This window comes from Megalobrama amblycephala, linkage group LG3, assembly GCF_018812025.1.
Source record: "Megalobrama amblycephala isolate DHTTF-2021 linkage group LG3, ASM1881202v1, whole genome shotgun sequence".
NCBI lineage: Eukaryota > Metazoa > Chordata > Actinopteri > Cypriniformes > Xenocyprididae > Megalobrama > Megalobrama amblycephala.
The window spans coordinates 24,124,098-24,143,092 of NC_063046.1; the positions used below are offsets into that span (position 1 = coordinate 24,124,098).

The 18,995-nt window shown below is 37.1% G+C and overlaps 1 protein-coding gene across 1 annotated transcript in view; it reads left to right on the forward strand.

Annotated features, from left to right (window-relative positions):
• Nucleotides 1–18,995, forward strand: part of LOC125264890 (protein mono-ADP-ribosyltransferase PARP14-like) — a 40,683-nt gene that overhangs the window by 13,135 nt on the left and 8,553 nt on the right. Inside the window, exons 9-13 of the mRNA XM_048184687.1 lie at nucleotides 13,350–13,526; nucleotides 13,631–13,813; nucleotides 14,386–14,801; nucleotides 14,951–15,188; nucleotides 15,366–15,502. Coding sequence (XP_048040644.1) covers nucleotides 13,350–13,526; nucleotides 13,631–13,813; nucleotides 14,386–14,801; nucleotides 14,951–15,188; nucleotides 15,366–15,502 — 1,151 coding nt within the window. The remainder of the gene's footprint in view (nucleotides 1–13,349; nucleotides 13,527–13,630; nucleotides 13,814–14,385; nucleotides 14,802–14,950; nucleotides 15,189–15,365; nucleotides 15,503–18,995) is intronic.

The window sequence follows — 18,995 nt, forward strand, 5'->3', positions numbered from 1 at the left end:
ATGGAGGGACAGAAAGCTCTCGGACTAAATCTAAAATATCTTAAACTGTGTTCCGAAGATGAACGGAGGTCTTACGGGTTTGGAACGACATGAGGGTGAGTCATTAATGACATAATTTTCATTTTTGGGTGAACTAACCCTTTAAGTGTCTCTACTTGCCATTAAAGTGTTAGTTCACCACAAAATAAAACATTCTGTCATTATTTACTCACCTTCATTTTGTTCTACAACGGTAAGACTTTCATTCATCTTCGGGACACAAATGAAGATCTTTCTGATGAAATACGAGAGCTTTCTGTTCCTCTGTTGACAGCTATGCAACTACCACTCTGATGCTTAAAAAGTTCATAGAGATTGTAAAACTAATCCATATAAATTGAGTACTTTAGTCCAAAGTTTTCTGAAGAGACACGAGCGCTTTATATGATGAATGGATTGAATTTAGGATTTTATTCACATATAAGCATTTATCAACTCACATATCAGTTGTGGTAAAGGGAAGCTCGAGCATGTTTACTGACGTGCGAGAACTAATAAGGTTAGCATTCTCGTGTTACACAGCACGCTTGAGCATCAGCAAGAGGTTTGTTCATCATATAAAGTGATCATTTAATCCAAGTATGAGAAAATTTGGATTAAACCACTCAATTTATATGGATTAGTTTGGCGATCTCTTTATGAACTTTGTAGTTGAAGTTCATAGAAGTGTAGAAGTGGTTGTTGTGTAGCTGTCAAAAGAGAGACAGAAATCTTCAGATTTCATCAAAAAGATCTTCATTTGAGTTCCAGAGATGAAAGAAAGTATTACGAGTTTGGAAAAATGAGATGAGTAATTAATGACAGAATTTTCATTTTTGGGTGAACTATCCCTTTAAAGGATTAGTTCACTTTCAGCTTGGGGTAATTTTCATTTAAAAGTGAACTAATCCCTTTAAGTCTCTAGTTACATCATATTCACTAAGCTTAAAGGGATCATTCACCCAAAAATGAAAATTTGCCATTAATTTACTCAGTAAATAAGATTTTTAGCTGATTTTTAGCCTTGGTGATTTGTATAATATAAAAGTATAATATAAAAGTCAATGGCTAAAGTCAGTTTGAGAGACAAAAAAAAACATACAGGCAAAACTAAATGAATACCTGTGGCTCCGGATGATTCACTGAGGTCTAATGAAGCAAAAAGAGTTGTCTGTTTCACTTCATAAGACCTCAATGTAATGTCAGCATCAGTCACAGGTATTAACTTTGTTTGGCCTGTAATATGTTTTTATGACTCTCAAAGTGACAGTAGCCATTGACTTGCATTATACAAATCACCAAGGACCACGCTAAAAATCTTTACTGTTCAACTGAAGAAAAAATGTCACCCACATTATGGATGGCTTGAGGGTGAGTAAATTAACAGTAAATTTTCATTTTCTGGTGAACTATCCTTTAAAACATTGATACAAAAACAGTTAAAAAATCTCACGACTTTTCTTAATGTATATTTAAAGAAGAAAATAGAAAAAATGGGGAAAAAAGCATACAAAAAATAATTTCCTATAATGAACCATAAACACATCAAGAACCAATCAGGACAGTCGGAAAACCATGGTATTACAAACCACTTCGTATGTGCCATTTAATTCCCATGAGGCATCTGCAGGAGAAAAAAAAAAGAAGAAGAAGAAAGCTGTTAGATATTCATGTAATTTTCCCACTAAATCAAGAATCTGACTATTGTGAGGCTTGTCTAAATGAGCCTCTATATTGCTGTGTGTAGTCATTTCTGATGTTGGTGGAGATGTTAGCCTCATTCAGTCTATCGGTCCAAATCAGATTTTTGTGCATATCCAATTGGAACGCGATCATAAAGTGTGAACCGCAAAACAAATTACATGAAATGTGATTTTTACGAATCTGCTTTGAGCTACATTCATATGTGGTTTGAAATCATATTCAAATGTGATTTCTGGAAATCAGTTTCAGTTTGACCGATCTGATCAGATTTTGCGTGGTTTATGTCACTTTCTCATGCCATGATCAGATTCCAATCGAATACACAAATAATCGTATTTGGACTGACAGTGTGAACATAGCCTTTGACACATCAGACAGGGTGTGTACTTTGTCTTTAAATTTCCCCTTCTCAATCTATGTTAAAGCACTCCAAAGCAATCTAGTTCTATTGTATCACTCTGCTTTGGCTGAAATTTTGCTGACACTTATTTACTTCACACAAATGAACACCAACTTTAAACAACTGCTGCAAATTAAAGGATTAGTCCACTTTCAAATAAAATTTCTAATAATTTACTCAGCCCCATGTCATCCAAGATGTTCATGTCTTTCTTTCGTCAGTCCAAAAGAAAGAGTTTTGATGAAAACAGGATTATTCTCCCTATAGTGGACTTCAATGGCCTCCAGATGGTTGAAGGTCAAAATTACAGTTTCAGTACAGCTTCAAAGGGCTTTAAATGACACCAGACGAGGAATAAGGGTCTTATCTAGTGAAACGATCGGTCATTTTTGAAAAAAATACAACTGTATGTGCTTTATAAACACAAATGATCGCCTTGTACGTGCTTCTGCTTTCCTTATTCTTCAAAAAGCATACGTTGTATGTCCTACGCCTTCCCTATTAAACGCAGCGTCAGTTCCGTTTTTTTCTGTAAGTTTAATAGGGAAGGCATAGGACATACAGCATAAGCTTCTTGAATAATACAGAATTGTAATTTTGACCTTCAACCGTTTGGAGGCCATTGGAGTCCACTATAAGGAGAATAATCCTAGAATGTTTTCATCAAAAACCTTTTTTTTTTTTTGACTGACGAAAGGAAGACATGAACATCTTGGATGACATGGGGGTGAGTAAATTATCAGGAAATCTTTATTTTAAAGTGAACTAATCCTTTAAAATTACCAGAATAAAAAATTTCAATCGTGTATGTCATTGTGATAAAAATCTGCTCTCCTATACACATTTTTCACTGTTGTAGCCAAGTAAAAAATCTGTAAATTTCTCCTTATGCTTTTCTCATGTACAATTTGAACTAAATATGAAGTGTCTGCAAAATATTAATATAATGCTTTTCAAATAATGTTTTCTAAAAAGAAAAGACAAGCCCAGTCCACAGAAAAAAATCTCAATGTAGAGATAATAATATTGTACAGTATTATATAAATAAATGTGCTGCAACTGGGCTTGGCATACACTAACATGTGACAATATAAACTCAACTGTCCCTTTTTCTTTATGAAGTCAGCTACTATCGCTTATTGTAATGGTATGGAGATGAAAAACAGTAATAACTAAAATACAACCTGCCACTATGCTGGTTCTATTTGAAATTTACCTCAGTTAAGGCCTCTTTGGCTCTGGCACATTCCTTCTGGCCAAAGGCAAGAATCTGCTGCACTGGTAGAAGACTGGTTATTCCTTACAGCTCCTGTTGAGGAAAAAATATATATATATGTGCAATAAACGTCTCCAACCTCCAGACTAATAAGCTCCTGAATCCTGATTGAAATCTCATCTGTAATGTAAATCAGTTAAAGGATACACAGGTATATAAAGAATTTAAATATTAATTTAAATTGATCAGAATCATTTAATATGCTGATTTGGTGCTCATGCAAAATTTCTGATTATTATCAATGTTGAAAATGGTTGTGCTGCTTAACATTTTTGTGGAAATGGTGATACTTTTTCAGGATTCGTTGATGAATAGAAAATGTTAATAAATTTATTTGCATTTATTAAATTAAGTTTTTTAAAGCAATTTGTTTTTTTGTTTTGTTTTTTTTGTTATAAATGTCATCATTTAGGGCTGACTGTCACTTTTGATCGATTTAAAGTATCCTTGATGAAGTATTAATTTCTCTTTTTAATCTTACCACAAATGTTTGAATGATATAATTGTTTCCACAAAAATATAAAGCAACACAACTGTTTTGAATACTGATAATAATCATAAATGTTTCTTGAGCATCAAATCATCATATAGAATGATTTCTGAAGGATCATGTGACACTGAAGACTGGAGTAATGATGCTGAAAATACAGCTTTGATCACAGGAATAAATTACATTTTACTATAGAATGCAGGTTACTAATTTTTTCACAATATTACTGTTTTTACTGTATTTTTGATTAGATAAATGCAGTCTTGGTGAGCAGAAGAGACTAGTATCATTAGTTAGCATTAGTTGACATGAACTAATAATGAACTGCACTTCTGCATTGTTTATTAATCTTTGATAATGTTAACATTTACAAATACATTAAATTCGAATGTTGTATTGTTAACATTAGTTAATGCACTGTGAAGTAACATGAACAATGGACAACTGTATTTTTATTAGCTAACATTAACAAAGATTAACAAATAACTATGTAATGTTAATGGTTAATTCATGTTAGTTATTAACTAATGTTAATAAGTGAACCCTTATTGTAAAGTACGGGTCTGCGGTAGGCCTTAGCTATAGCTTAAGTTAACGCTAGCTTATCACTAGCATTATCACGCAATTAAAACTTTAACAGTAAAAATTAAAAATTAAATTAAACAGTTAAAATTCGTCAGTTATATAATTGTAATCCTCTGGATCATCTGCATGTTAGCGTGCCCTCTGCTAACATAAGAGTTAACTAACATTACGATTCAATACCGATCTAATAATAAAAACTCCAAACCTTAAGTTTAAACTTTAAGCAAACGAGTACACAATATAATAATTAATAAGAAATTAATTCATTAATAGAACAGTTTGACTTTGGTGAAGTTTTTGAGGTAGGATACCGAGCACCGACTGTGGCTGCCTCCTCTTCTAAACTCCAGAAAAAGAAAAAGATTTGCGCTCGTTTCCACGGATACGGGCCGAATCTGCTTTGCGACTGTTGTTCCCGCCCACTGAAACCGGGACCGGGCTGGATCCGTATTAGAGCAGTGAAACGGAGGTGACTGTAACGCGGATTTGCCAGTTTGAAAACGGATCCGGCACGGAGTCACCTGCTGTCTGGGCAGCCAATCTGAATGCGACGACGCGATTATTCTAATAGACAAAAGACTGATTTTGAGACTGCAGTGCTCGTAAACGTAATCAAAGTAGCCTATTATTAGCCCTATTAAATATTCTTTCGCATTTCTCCCTTGTGCTTGTGAGTTTTTTGTCATTTTCTCTGTGCTCATATATTAATATTCATTATTCTGTATAATGAGTGTGTTCTATGTCTGTGCTTCATTGGTTGTTCTCTCCCCTCTTCTCCCCCTCTACACTCCCACTTTTCCAGAGCTTTACACGCCCATTTTTACAGAGTTTTAGCAGCTCAGAGGTGTGAACGACCAGGCTAAAACAGGGGAGTTTCATGACCCTTTAAATGATAAAAAGACTGAAATTGTGCTATTTGGAAAAAAAAAAGCACAGTGTTTACTCGAAACAAGAGTCTGACACAGTTTTCATCCTGTGTAAAAAATTGTGATCATAATCTTTGATTCTGAGCTTAAATTTGATTGTCAGATAAACACAGTAGTAAAAAATAGTTTTTTTCAGTTGAGGAGGATTGCAAAATTAAAGTCAGTTTTATCAAAGAATGATCTTGAAAAAGTTATACATATTTTTATAACTTCACGCTTAGATTATTGTAATGCGTTATATGCAGGGGTTTGTCAGTCGTCCCTGTCAAGGTTACAATTGGTCCAAAATGCTGCGGCCAGACTGCTAACAAATACAAGAAAGAGAGACCATACTCCAGTTTTGGCCGCTCTATACTGGCTACCAGTTAAACAACGAATTGTTTTAAAAATGTTGTTATTCATTTTTAAAGCCTTAAATGGCTTGGCCCCAGAGTACATCAAGGATCTATTGAAAATTCAATCCTCCTCAAGATCGCTAAGACCTAACTCGCAGATTATGCCTATGATTCCACGTACACATCTTAAGTGTATAGGTGATCGCACTTTCTCAGTTGTGGCCCCTAGGCTATGGAATGATCTTCCCTTCTCTGTGCGTTCTTTAACCTCTCTGCAGATGTTCAAATCACATCTTAAGACCTATTTGTACTCACAGGCATTTGATGTGTAGTTTTATAGGTATTTACTTATGTATCTTAATTAATTGCTATTGTTATTTTTTGTATTTTGTTTACGTATTGAAATGTTTTTCTTGTACAGCACTTTGGTATACTTTTCCGTTTTTAAAGTGCTAAATAAATGATAGATAGATAGATAGATAGATAGATAGATAGATAGATAGATAGATAGATAGATAGATAGATAGATAGATAGATAGATAGATAGATAGATAGATAGATAGATAGATAGATAGATAGATAGATAGATAGATAGATAGATAGATAGATAGATAGATAGATAGATAGATAGATAGATAGATAGATAGATAGATAGATAGATAGATAGATAGATAGATAGATAGATAGATAGATAGATAGATAGATAGATAGATAGATAGATAGATAGATAGATAGATAGATAGATAGATAGATAGATAGATAGATAGATAGATAGATAGATAGATAGATAGATAGATAGATAGATAGATAGATAGATAGATAGATAGATAGATAGATAGATAGATAGATAGATAGATAGATAGATAGATAGATAGATAGACAGACAGACAGACAGACAGACAGACAGACAGACAGACAGACAGACAGACAGACAGACAGACAGACAGACAGACAGACAGACAGACAGACAGACAGACAGACAAACAAACTGGCTGCACAGGGACACGAAGGTAGAGGATCCAAATGCAGGTTTTATTGAAAGGGTAATCCACACTCAAGGTCCAGAACAGGCAAACAGGTAGGGATGGGTAGTTTGACAGGTAGTTTGACACCCAGTGTCGACACACATCTCAAGTTTTTGACACACTAGTGCTCCGAAACAGTGCTCCGGAGCGTTGCTTGAAATGAGGCTGTCACGTGACCTGTGGAAATGAAGCTTTGTTACCTCATTGACACATCACGTCTGGCTCAAAAGAACTAATATTTTCTAAAGCTGGGGACGTGATTAGTAAAAAAGGAGCCGCTTAAGGTCCAGCACAGTGAAACGAATAATATTCTTGGATAAAAATATGAAATTGCATTTGTATTTGTGCATTTGTGTTTTTTCAACAATGTGCATGTTTGTGTTGTTTTGTAAGGAACACACAAAAAGTGGTGCAATGAAAAAATCACAGACCTAATTTATTGGCGTATTAAACATTCTATTTAGAAGGTGAAAAGATACAAGTTTGATGCGAGTAAAAATGAAAAACAAAGTCTTTGTTATTGTATTATGCAAAATGCAATGAAATTTTGCTGCACACACACGCACCGCCATCTTTCTAATATGGTTATAAAATATACAAATAAACCTTACAATGACATCCCAACGGAAAAAAAACTGAATGACTCAGGTGGTGTAGTAATTTTTATTGACCACCAGATGGCGAAGTAGATTACTGTTTCAAAAGCTTTGAAGCACCAATGCAGTTTTGTTGTAAAAGCCTGCTTCAAAAGCCTCATTTGGCACATCCCTACAAACAGGCAAACAGGCATATATCCACAGGAAGGCAGTCCAAACAAACAACAAAGCAGAAACACACAGGCAGACAGGGAAATCCAGGAAACAGGCAAAGATTAAAAACCAAGAACACGGGAACAAATGATAGAAAATTCAGAACACTAGACAGTGCTTTGCAGGGAATGGATGAGTGAACCAGGCTTATATAGGCAAAGTGAACAAGGCTAATGAGCTAAAGGTAACGAGATAACAAGGAGGCATGGTCCAATGAGTGTCCATGGTAACTAACAAGGGGAACAGCAGCAGGGAAACAAAAGGTGAACACACCATAGAGTGGTGCAGGTATGACATCACTTTGTAGGCCAAAACATGGAAGCAAGTTAACATTTTAGCACTTCTGGTTCCATTGTGCCGAAGTCAATGGGTTTTTTGAATAAGATTTTGGTTAAATGGCTGAAATAAGGTCTGTGGTGAACACAAGCTCAAGACACTTTCACGTTTTATTCTACAACATAAAATACATCACTATTATCCCACTTGTGATTTTTTTTTTTTTTTTTTTTTTTTTTAAGCTGTTCAAGGATTAGTCCACATTTAAATAAACTTTTCCTGATAATTTACTCACCCCCATGTCATCCAAGATGTTCATGTCTTTCTTTCGTCAGCTGAAAAGAAATTAAGGTTTTTGAGGAAAACATTCCAGGATTTTTCTCCATATAGTGGATTTCAATGGCTACCAACAGGTTGAAGGTCCAAACTGCAGTTTATATTTTTTTCGAAAATGACCGGTTGTTTCGCTAGATAAGACCCTTATTCCTCGTCTGGTATCGTTTAAAGCCCTTTGAAGCTGCACTGAAACTGCAATTTGGATCTTCAACCTGTTGGTAGCCATTGAAATCCACTATATGGAGAAAAATCCTGGAATGTTTTCCTCAAAAACCTTAATTTCTTTTCAACTGACGAAAGAAAGACATAAACATCTTGGATGACATGGGGGTGAGTAAATTATCAGGAAAAGTTTATTTAAAAGTGGACTAATCCTTTAAAGGTACAGGTTGTAGGACCTGCCACTAGAGGGCGCACTACCAAAACAATAACAATCGCGTGGTTTGATGACGTCATGCTATATTGCAATACAATACAGCAAATATAGTTTGACAGTAAATTATCAAATTAATTGATTACTGTTTAGTCAGATGATATGAAAACGATTACCACTTGTTCAACAAATATATACACTCGTGTACATTCAAACACAATAATTGGGCATACATAGCAAACGCGAGTTCAAAGATTTGCGCGAGTAGATTACATACAAAGTCAATGCAAAGACGCGATCAGACTATGGATCAGACGTGTCCTCGCACGGGTCTAGAGACGCGATGCCCCGCGTTTGGCGTGTATGCCCCATAATACTAATCGTGTTGATCGTTATAATGGCATACGTTTTCTGTAAAGATACGAATCAAAACAACTCACCTGTCGAGTAAAACACAAGCGAGATCGGCATCTCTTTCTAGGTGAAGTTTGTCGCGAAGCTCTCTCCATCTAGAAAATGCAACACCGATATTGACCCTCGCTCTTTCTCTCCTCTTGTCCCAAACTCTTCTTGGGTCGTTTGGTTGGCCCGTACGCTTATGTTTACGGGAGCTGTCCTTGTCGACAGAACCAGTGGCAGATGGTAAACAGTAATTATGTTCCATAAATAAGTAACACAATCCACCATAAAACGTGCAAGAAGTAAATAAGGAACAGCTTGAAGCAAGCTAGTGGTTTGCTGGACGCTAGACACTACTTCCGCATTTGTCCACGACACTGTTGTCATGTGGTTTCTACGTCAGTAAAGGCGGTAACAAAGGGTAACTGACGTCATTGACCATAGGCATAATTTGCGGGTGGGACGGGTGGGACATGTCCCCACCACTTTTTGAAAGGGTCGATATTGTCCCCACCACTTTTTGAAACATCTCGCGGATATCTAATACAAAAGAAACACCTCTAGTTGATTATCAATTTGTGTTAATAATAGGCGATCTGGCGCTGGGATGTGTTGTTTTTGAAATAATGTTGAGTGCTCGTTGTCTCTGTTATCAGAGGCGCAACAGTGTTCTCTTGACGCTCATGCACACTGCGCAGTGTTCACACGGACGAGCGCTTCAATCTATCGCTTAACTGTTGCAGAGAGACTCTCTATTCGTTACGTTGAATCACAAAACAAAATACAAATAAACGTGTCCCTGCTCTTGATATACAATCACTGACAAACATCTTTGGTTTTAATGAGAGAAAAAAAAAAAATCATACGTGGTTGGATTCGAAACCCAGAATCTCTTGCGTGCTAAATGAAAATACTGCCTCCAGTCCATCAGAACAATCTATTTCAAACAGCGGATCCACGTATTTATTAACATACATACTTTCGAGACACTGTATTATAGCAGATGTAAGGAAGAAACTATCATATTAATTTTAATATCATATTATTATTATTGTAATAATACAATTACAATACCCCCCCACATACACATTCCTGTCCCACCCACTTTTTAAAACAAAGTTACGCCACTGTCATTGACAGGCGACTGCACTGCCCCGTGTCACTGTTTAGAATGGGAATTTTCTCATGATTTACAAGTAGTTGAAAACAGAGATATTGTTAGTAATCAGCTGGACAAAATATATAACACTAGCCTAGTGGTTTTTGGATATTTTACTGCAAATATCTTACAAATTGTACCTTTAAGTGTCTTGAAAAAGGTGGTTGCTAACAAGTGGCTAAATGGAACTACAGAGGCTGTCGGCAATATTAAATGTCATCACAACAAACAGGTGAGCTCAATCCGCTTTTACAGCCTCATTATGCTCATAATTGTGCTCTCATAATCTAGTCTAACTCAAACATTCTGGGAAAATGTTTTTAGATAAAAACTGAAAGAGCTCAGCTGTTGGAAGCTTAGTCATGGTGACGTTGAAGTCAAGCGACCGTGATGAAGTTCGTTTTAGCCTACCTTTAGCTTTTTACTTCTGGCGACTGCATTTATGCTTCAAATTTCATAAAATTTGTGTCATTCTGTCAAAATTTTCTTGATGGACAAAACATGTAAGTATCATAAACCTTTGTTGATCACAGAGCTTGTTTTTTTGCAATAATCCAAAAGCCTATGGAAAAATCCTATTGGGATTTTGTCGAGGGAACCAGTGTGATGCTAACTGCCGGTTGGCCTACCTGCACCACTCTATAATGGAGACACAGGGAACACAGACAGGGATTGTGACAAAAATATCCAAAAATCACATTATCCCAAATATTTCCAAAAATGTTTAAATCCAGAGAAATCCACTATTTTAACCAGTGTAAATGGCCCATGTCATTGCGAAGCCTGCCAATGACGTCATATCTGCATTACCCTCGATTTCCAGTTTTACTTCCATAGAAACCATGGAAACACCAAAGACGCTTTAAAGCAGAACTAAGTAACTTTTTTTACCTTCATAAATAGTTTTCTAAGTCCTTACGATGGTTAAATGACTTGTAGTGGTGTGTTTGAGGCGTGCACTAACCCCCTCTGGCACGTCTACGCCAAAAAACAGCACTTGCAAGTTGAGCTGCGCCAACCCGACACAATCTCGCCTCATGTTCACGTTCACGTGAGAGTGACAAAATGCTTTACGGTAAATCAAAAACAATGTATATATTATGACTTTATAAGACAATTTCGAAAATTACCCACCTCCATCCAGATTTCTTGTACTGTATTTGCAAAACTACTGCACTGGTGAGTGTTGTAGTCGTTGTAGTCCAGTAGCTGCGCTTGGAGTATTTACGACAGTGTGATTCACTAAAGGAACCTGTAGGGGGAGCTTCGCAAATCTTACTGAGTTCCACTTTAATATAGTATGTGTTTTATTAGACAGTTGAGCAACTGTTTCGATACATTTATTGACAGAAAACAAATAATTGTTATAGCTCAACATGGGTAGTCTTATTGTTTGAATTTCTCGTTTTCTTGATTTACCATGAGTAACATATTTGTACCATGCCTAAGAGACAATGCTATTTTGTCAAGCAGCATAGCATAATCAGAAAGAGCTTTCTTGTAACAGTAATACAGCATTTTGTCCACCGTACAGTAGAATTTAAAATTAATTGCACTCCATTTAGCAACACAAGTCATCCAGCTTGTATTCATGATATTCTAATATCGAACTACCGCAGTGTGCAACAAATGTCTCATACCAGCCACCAAGCGAATACACAGAGTAATGATATAAAATAACTTTCAACACACTCAAATGTATTACCCCACAATTTTAATTCATCAGATAAAGTGACCTGTATGAGCATTGTATTGTACTGTATGAGTACAATACAAGTTATGTTTGATTCTGTATTGGAATAAATCAAGTTGTCTACATGACCCAGGGTTTCCTTGCAGAACATTGCGCAGAGCATCACACTTCTTATGCCATCGCTTTCCTAGGTAAACAGCGCACACATACACTACTGCTCAAAAGTTTGGGATCGGTAAGATTTTTAATGTTTTTAAAAGAAGTTTCGTCTGCTCACCAAGGGTGCATTTACTTAATTAAAAATACAGTAAAAACAGTAATATTGTGAAATATTATTACAATTTAAAATTACTGTTTTCTATTTGAAAATATTTTAAAATGTAATTTATTCTTGTGTTGGCAAAGCTGAATTTTCAGCATCATTAATCCAGTATTCAGTGTCACATGATCCTTCAGAAATCTTTCTAATATGTCAATTTGCTGCTCAAGAAACATTTATTGTTTACAATTGTCCAAAATATTTGTGTACAATATTTTTTTTCAGGATTCTTTGATGAATAGAAAGTTCAAAAGAACAGTGTTTATTTGAAATCTAATCTTTTGTAACATTATAAATGTCTTTACTGTCACTTTTGATTGATTTAATGCATCCTTGCTGAATAAAAGTATTAATTTCTTTAATTTCTTTTCAAAAAAATAAAAATAAAAATTCTTACTGACCCCAAACTTTTGAACGATAGTGTACACAGCCATCCATGTAATTTAAAAGAAAACGGGACTCATCTGACTAGGCAACCTTCTTTCACTGCTTGAATGTCCTGTTCTGATACTCATCTGCCCATTGTAGCATTCATGTGGACAACTAGATTTATTCCAACACAGAATCAAACATAACTTGTATGTAAGTTATGTTTGATTCTGAGAGCCTTGCTGTTTCAGAGATACTCTGACCCAGTCGTCTTGCTATAACAATTTGGCTCTTGTCAAAGTCATTCAGATCTTTATTTCTGCCCATTTTTCCTACATCTATCACGTTGATTACGAGAACTGATTGCTTACCATCTGATCTACCCAGATGTGACATGACGTGAAGGTCAAGTATTGTAGCCCAGAATTTGTTATCTGCATTTAACCCATCCAAGTTAGTGCACACACATTAGGAGAAGTAGGTAGCGAACACACACACACACACACACACACCCCAAGAGCAGTAGGCAGCCATTGGCTGCAGCACCCGGGGAGTGATTGGGGGTTAGGTGCCTTTTTCAAGGTCACCTTAGTCATGGGAACTGAGGGTGGAAAAGAGCGCTGGTTATTCACTCCCACACCTACATTTTTCCTGCCTGTATTGAGAATCGAACCGGCAACCTTTGGGTTACTGACTCTCTAACCATTAGGCCACGACTGCCCCACATGTGTATGTGTGTGTGGTGTGCAAAATATGATTTATCTTTGAATAAAAGCATCTACTAACTGCATAAATGTAAAAGGCAGCAATGATATGCCACATGTAATCTAACACTACCCCTTATATATGTTTTTCAGCTCAGGTACCAAGTGGACAAATCTTTACAACCCCACCAGGAGGATTCCCATGTAAGACAATCATGCATGTGTGTGGAGAGAGGGACACCGGTGTTATCAAGACCTTGGCAAAAGAAATAGTGGTTCAATGTGAGCGCAGCCGCTACCAGTCTGTGGCCATTCCTGCTATCTGCGCTGGTCAGTAGCTTAACTTTTACTTATAATGCAAAATAATAAACCATTTGTCTTTTTTGGTGTATGTTGATGTATTTTTTCAATATGCTGGAAACATTTTCTTGCAGGACAAGGAGGTTTGGATCCAAATGTGGTGGCCAAGTCCATTCTAGAGGGAATAAAGGATGGTGTTCAAGGAGCGAATCTTCAATATCTCAAAACTATTCGGATCATTCTGCTGAAGATTAATGTTTTCCTGGAGTTTAAAGCGATGGCACAGCAAATCTTTGGTGGTAATACACAGTTGACAGGTGAGGATAAATCTGCGCCATGCAGAGGCAATAACATGTTTTTATTAAATATGTCCATCTCATGCATTTAAATAAATATATTTTAGCAACTTCAACTTTTATGAATTTTGAAGCTTAAATACAATTGCCAGACTATAAACATACTACGCCACCATTACATGACCTCAACATCACCATCATTAAACTTCTGATAGTCTTTTCAGACTCTTCAGTCTTTATTTAAAAACATTTTTCCTGAAAGTTTGAGTTAGAATAGTTATAGCACAATTATAAACACAATGAGGCTGCAAAAGTGAACTAGTCCGCAGATGAGTTTAAAGGTAAAAGCTTTTAAATAGTGAAGTATTACTGATGTATTTTATGTCATAACATAAAATGTAAAAATATCTTGAGCTTGTGTTACCACAGACCTTATTTCAGGCATTTCACCACCAACTCATTTAAAAAAACTTGACTTCTGGACGCTGGAACCGAAAGTGCTACAATGCTAACTCATTTTCTGGTTTTGGCCTACAAAAATACATCATCCCTGCATCACTCTATTGACAATATCGCACTTTCACTTTTTTCAGCTCCTGCACCACTTGTACCTACAAGCATAACCTCCAGAGGGCGCAGTAGATCGACTTTCTCATCCAGATCCCGATCACTTTCTGTACCACACTCTATTGACTTGAGTTCTCTAGTCACAGCTTTGCCAGTCACAGACAACACAGCACCATTTCTAGTCATTGGTCACACCAGTAATGAAGTATCTGATGCCTGCAGAGAACTTCAGCGGGCTTATGACAGCCAATGCTCCACACACTCCTTCCACACAGAGGAGACAGAACACTTTACTCTGGATGAGATGGACCAGCTGCGCTCTAAAATCAATTCACTGCACCTGCAGCTGGAACGGATCAGCTCTGGAGGATGGGTAGTGAAAGGGCTGAAGGATGGTGTGAATGAGGTATTCAGACTGATACAAGGTGCACTTCTCAGACAGGTGAGAAAGAAAACATTAAAAGGAAAAGAGTACTCTCTAGAGTCTAGACAATCCCCTGCTGAGCATATAATTGGCATATATAATAAATATGAAAAGAAAGAAAGAATGTTTTAGTAAAGCCTAACATTTTTTTTTTCTCAAACTTTAAGGTAAGAGAGAAGGACCAGACATCCCTCTTCACTCAAGTCACGTGGTGTATTCTGGGACCACGGGGTGTTTGGCAGAAGGTTCCTATAGAGGTGAATTATAAGCTTGAGAGAAATGATGTGAAAGATGGAATTGTGGATGCACAGGGTGTGAAATGGACTGTGGATTTGAGAAAGATGGAGGCCACAGCATGTGATTCAGGACAAGTGACAGCTCTCAAACGACTGGAGAACCTTTCAGGTGAGGACGCTTACATAAAATATGAAAATGACCCTAATTATTACAAGTTATGTTTGATGTTGCGTTGGATAAAATTTAGTTGTCCAGCTGAAAGCCACTGATCTACATATGTGATATAAAATGAAACATCCTTGATAATAATCAAATTAAATCACAACCTTCACTATTGCATTTCAGATTTCTCTTTGCCCATCAACTGGGACAACATGAGTCAAGATGATCATTTAAAGGTGATTGCTTTAGATCCACAATCTGCAGAGTACCAGAATGTGAAGGCAGATTTCAAGAAGACCGTCACAAAAACAGTGCTCAAGGTTTGACACTCAACACCATCATAGTGTGATTTACATGACAAAAACCACTGTAAAGGACATAAAAATGGGTTTTAAAGAACCACACAATGTCTTAAATCATATCTAAACATGCCAAGTGTTGTATTTCTGTGTTAGAGTTAAGGCCGATTTATACTTCTGCGTCGAGAGTACGCTGTAGCTACGGCGTAGGCTATTTGTACCACGCATAGCCTACGACGTAGCCTGACGTGCACCTCTTCAAAAATGTAACAACGCGTCAATTCTACGCGGACCGCAAGCGCTGTGATTGGTCTGCTAGAACCCCTCTGTAAGGACCTTAGGTCATTTATTAGCTCAATTAAGTATAAAGAATTAAGTTACAGGGAATAAGAATCGAATCAACTGTAATTGATTCACTGTAAATGATTCAGAATTAATATTTAACACTTCATCAATTATTCGTCCAGTGAAAAATTTAGGTTAAAGTATTCTACCAATTCTGGATAAAATATTATTCTGTGGCCAACAGTAACAATATTTTATTATGATTATTATAAGCAAGAGGTAACTTGATCTTTTAAGTTTAAGGCAGTAATTTGACACACAGCACAAGAAACTCGTATATGTGAAAATCAAAACAAGCTTTATTGACTACTTCTAATGATTACAGGAAACTAAGGCTAAACACACACACACATTCATACGCACACACACACACATTCACGGAGTTGATATGAGTTATGAAGAAAGTCCCAAATACTAACTAAACATCGCAACCTGAGGAAAATCACAAAAGCAGAGCTTTGGCTTGATTCTTTAGGTTTAAAGGAGTTTCACCAGTTTCCAACAAGAGAGAGAAGTTTGCTTGTACCTGCGTTTGCTCTGACAGCTGAGGTAATCGGGTTGTTCTGCGACTCGTGTGCAGCGGAGTCCCGTTCTGGATTGGCTGTCTTTCAGGTGACGTCTTCTCGGGAAAGCCCTTCGTGGGTTGCGCGGAAGCTTTAAAGTTGTTGCCGGCTGGGGAAACGCGCTGTTCTGAGCAGTTTTCTTCTTTGGAGACTTTGGTCAGATGTTTCACAGAGTGTTTTGGAGTCTGGGTGTGACGGCTGTTGAATGGTCAGCTGCGCGGCTCGTGGTTGAAGTCGGCGACTGTTAGATGGAAAATCAGCCCCGGTAAGGATCAGTTCTCAATGACCCATGCGACTTTTCCGCCGTGGTCAAAGTAGCGGTGCTTCGGCTACTGGGCTTCAACGACTGTGCTTCAGTCCGACTTCTGACCGATTTCTGACCACCAGCTATTGGGAAAGCATAGTTTTAAAGGAGCAATTTGGCTCCATCCTTCAGATGCGATCCTCCAATGAGACGTTGCTACGGAGATTAGACACGCCTCGTCTATTGTCTATTGATCACATCGCGTCATATCCGTGGAACATAATCATGTTTATCAGTAACTTCATAAAGTTTCCTAATATTTCTCTGGTACCAAATTTCAATATTTCATTCACACAGAATTACAGAGAATTATAAATTCTGCATTTAGAACTCAAACATGACACACTTCTTACACACATATTACTAGACTGACCTCATTAAAACAATGATTACAATAATGCATTTGAAGAAAACCCACATATTGAATACATTGAATAGACATGTTAGTAATTACATCATGGCATGTATTATTCTGTATATAGTTTAAAATGATCTCTTAATGATGGTCCATTTGAAATTCAAGATTGAGTCTGTAAGCATAAAGTCATTGAACAGCGACCGGAGTCACAAGTGACCGGGTCAAAAGGGATCGCTCCACACAAAGGAGGTATAGATAGGACATATTCGTCTTTAAATCCATTGATGGGTGTTTTCCTGTTCCGTCCGATAATACAAGAGGGTTTTGTGAGAGAGTCAATAGATTTAATGTGATCAGACCCTCGTGATAGGTTCTGATTAGTTTATTGCTGATGAGCTAAGAAGTCCTTTAGACAGAGTCCTTTGTTAAAAGAAGTCGTGTCATCACTTCTGTTAAGGCTAGGTTTTTCCTGTCAGGAAATGGATCTTTTGGACCAAATGAAGCTTTGTTCAATCATGCCTCTGGCTGATAAAGCCATTTGGTAACGTCTGTCGAACGAGTCCCTACACCTCCCTCAGGTCAAAAAACTGGTGTAGAGCACTCAGAGAAGAGCGAGCGTTTTCAGCTTCCATATGAATGAAAAAACATTTTTCATTTTTCATCACTAGATGGCGGGCCAGAATATAGTCAAAGGATAATATTAAAAAAAAAAAAAAAATTGATGAAAAATGCAACTACAATTGCCTGTGATAGACTGTTACAGTGTCTTTCGTAACTGCTATTGAACTGTTACTCTGTGTTTAATCCTGTTGTAGGACAGTCATTAACAAAAAAGCCACATTTGTGTGGCGGTGTCCGGGGATAAATTAATAAAGCAAAGTAGTGACATGTAACCTGGCAAATATCTTCATTCACCAACTTGCAACACAGACCGCCTTGCTAAAACACACATATGTGGAAGATGCGGAATGGATAAAAATAACTCAAAAAATAAAAGAGGACTTGAATAAGCCCATTAATGTCATGTTTGAGTCATGCTCTTAACGAACTGTTTTATTTCCTCTTTCCATATTGTGCATAATAAATGTGTATCATTTTAATTAGCTTGTTACACAATGGAGCCTAATATATTGTAATAATTATTTGACGTAGCCTAATTATTCCTTGGCATCCTCACATACTAAACTGCATTTTTTTATTGTTTGCTTGCTGGAGGTATGCTATTAGGCTACGTCGTGTGCAGAGTGATGTTGGCATTTAAGCTAGCTGGAGAGAGAAAATGGGAAAGAGTCTAAAGAGGAAAGTTGACAACAAAAATAGGGAATACAAAGAAGAATGGAAAGACAACTATGCATTCATCCTACCTAGTTTTGTGAATGCAAAGCCGGTGTGTCGTATCTGCAATGAAGTTGTCGCTGTTTGCAAAGAATATAATATTAGGGGCCGTTAACATGTCGCATCTAAAAACACGTGGAAAGCGCGGCCGCGCCGCTTTCTCCACCTTTCCAAAGGGCTTGTGCTGTTGCGCCTGTTGTTGCTATGCAACCATGAACTGCGCTCTCCACGATGACGAGGGAGTATCAGCAAAGGATTAATTGATTTCTAGCCCTTGCATTAGTTTTAATACTAGATATATTTATGGAGATGATAAATAAAAACCCGCCCTGTACAGCTATGATGAGCTGTTCGGCTGAGCTTTCGATGTTTTGTTACGGAAAAGCTGAAGCTGATCGGTTGGTTCTTGTCACATGACCAGCGGTGCGCTTGCGGCATTCTGAAAAGTTGAGATGTTTTCATCTCGCCGCTGCATATGCAAGCCTGGAAAAAAACGAGCTTGCACTGCGTGCGCATCGCAACCGTGGTGTGCCTACATTTGAAATAACAAACTTGTGATTGCCAAAAGACATGTTAAGCCTTGTTTAAGCTGGATTTATACTTTCGCCT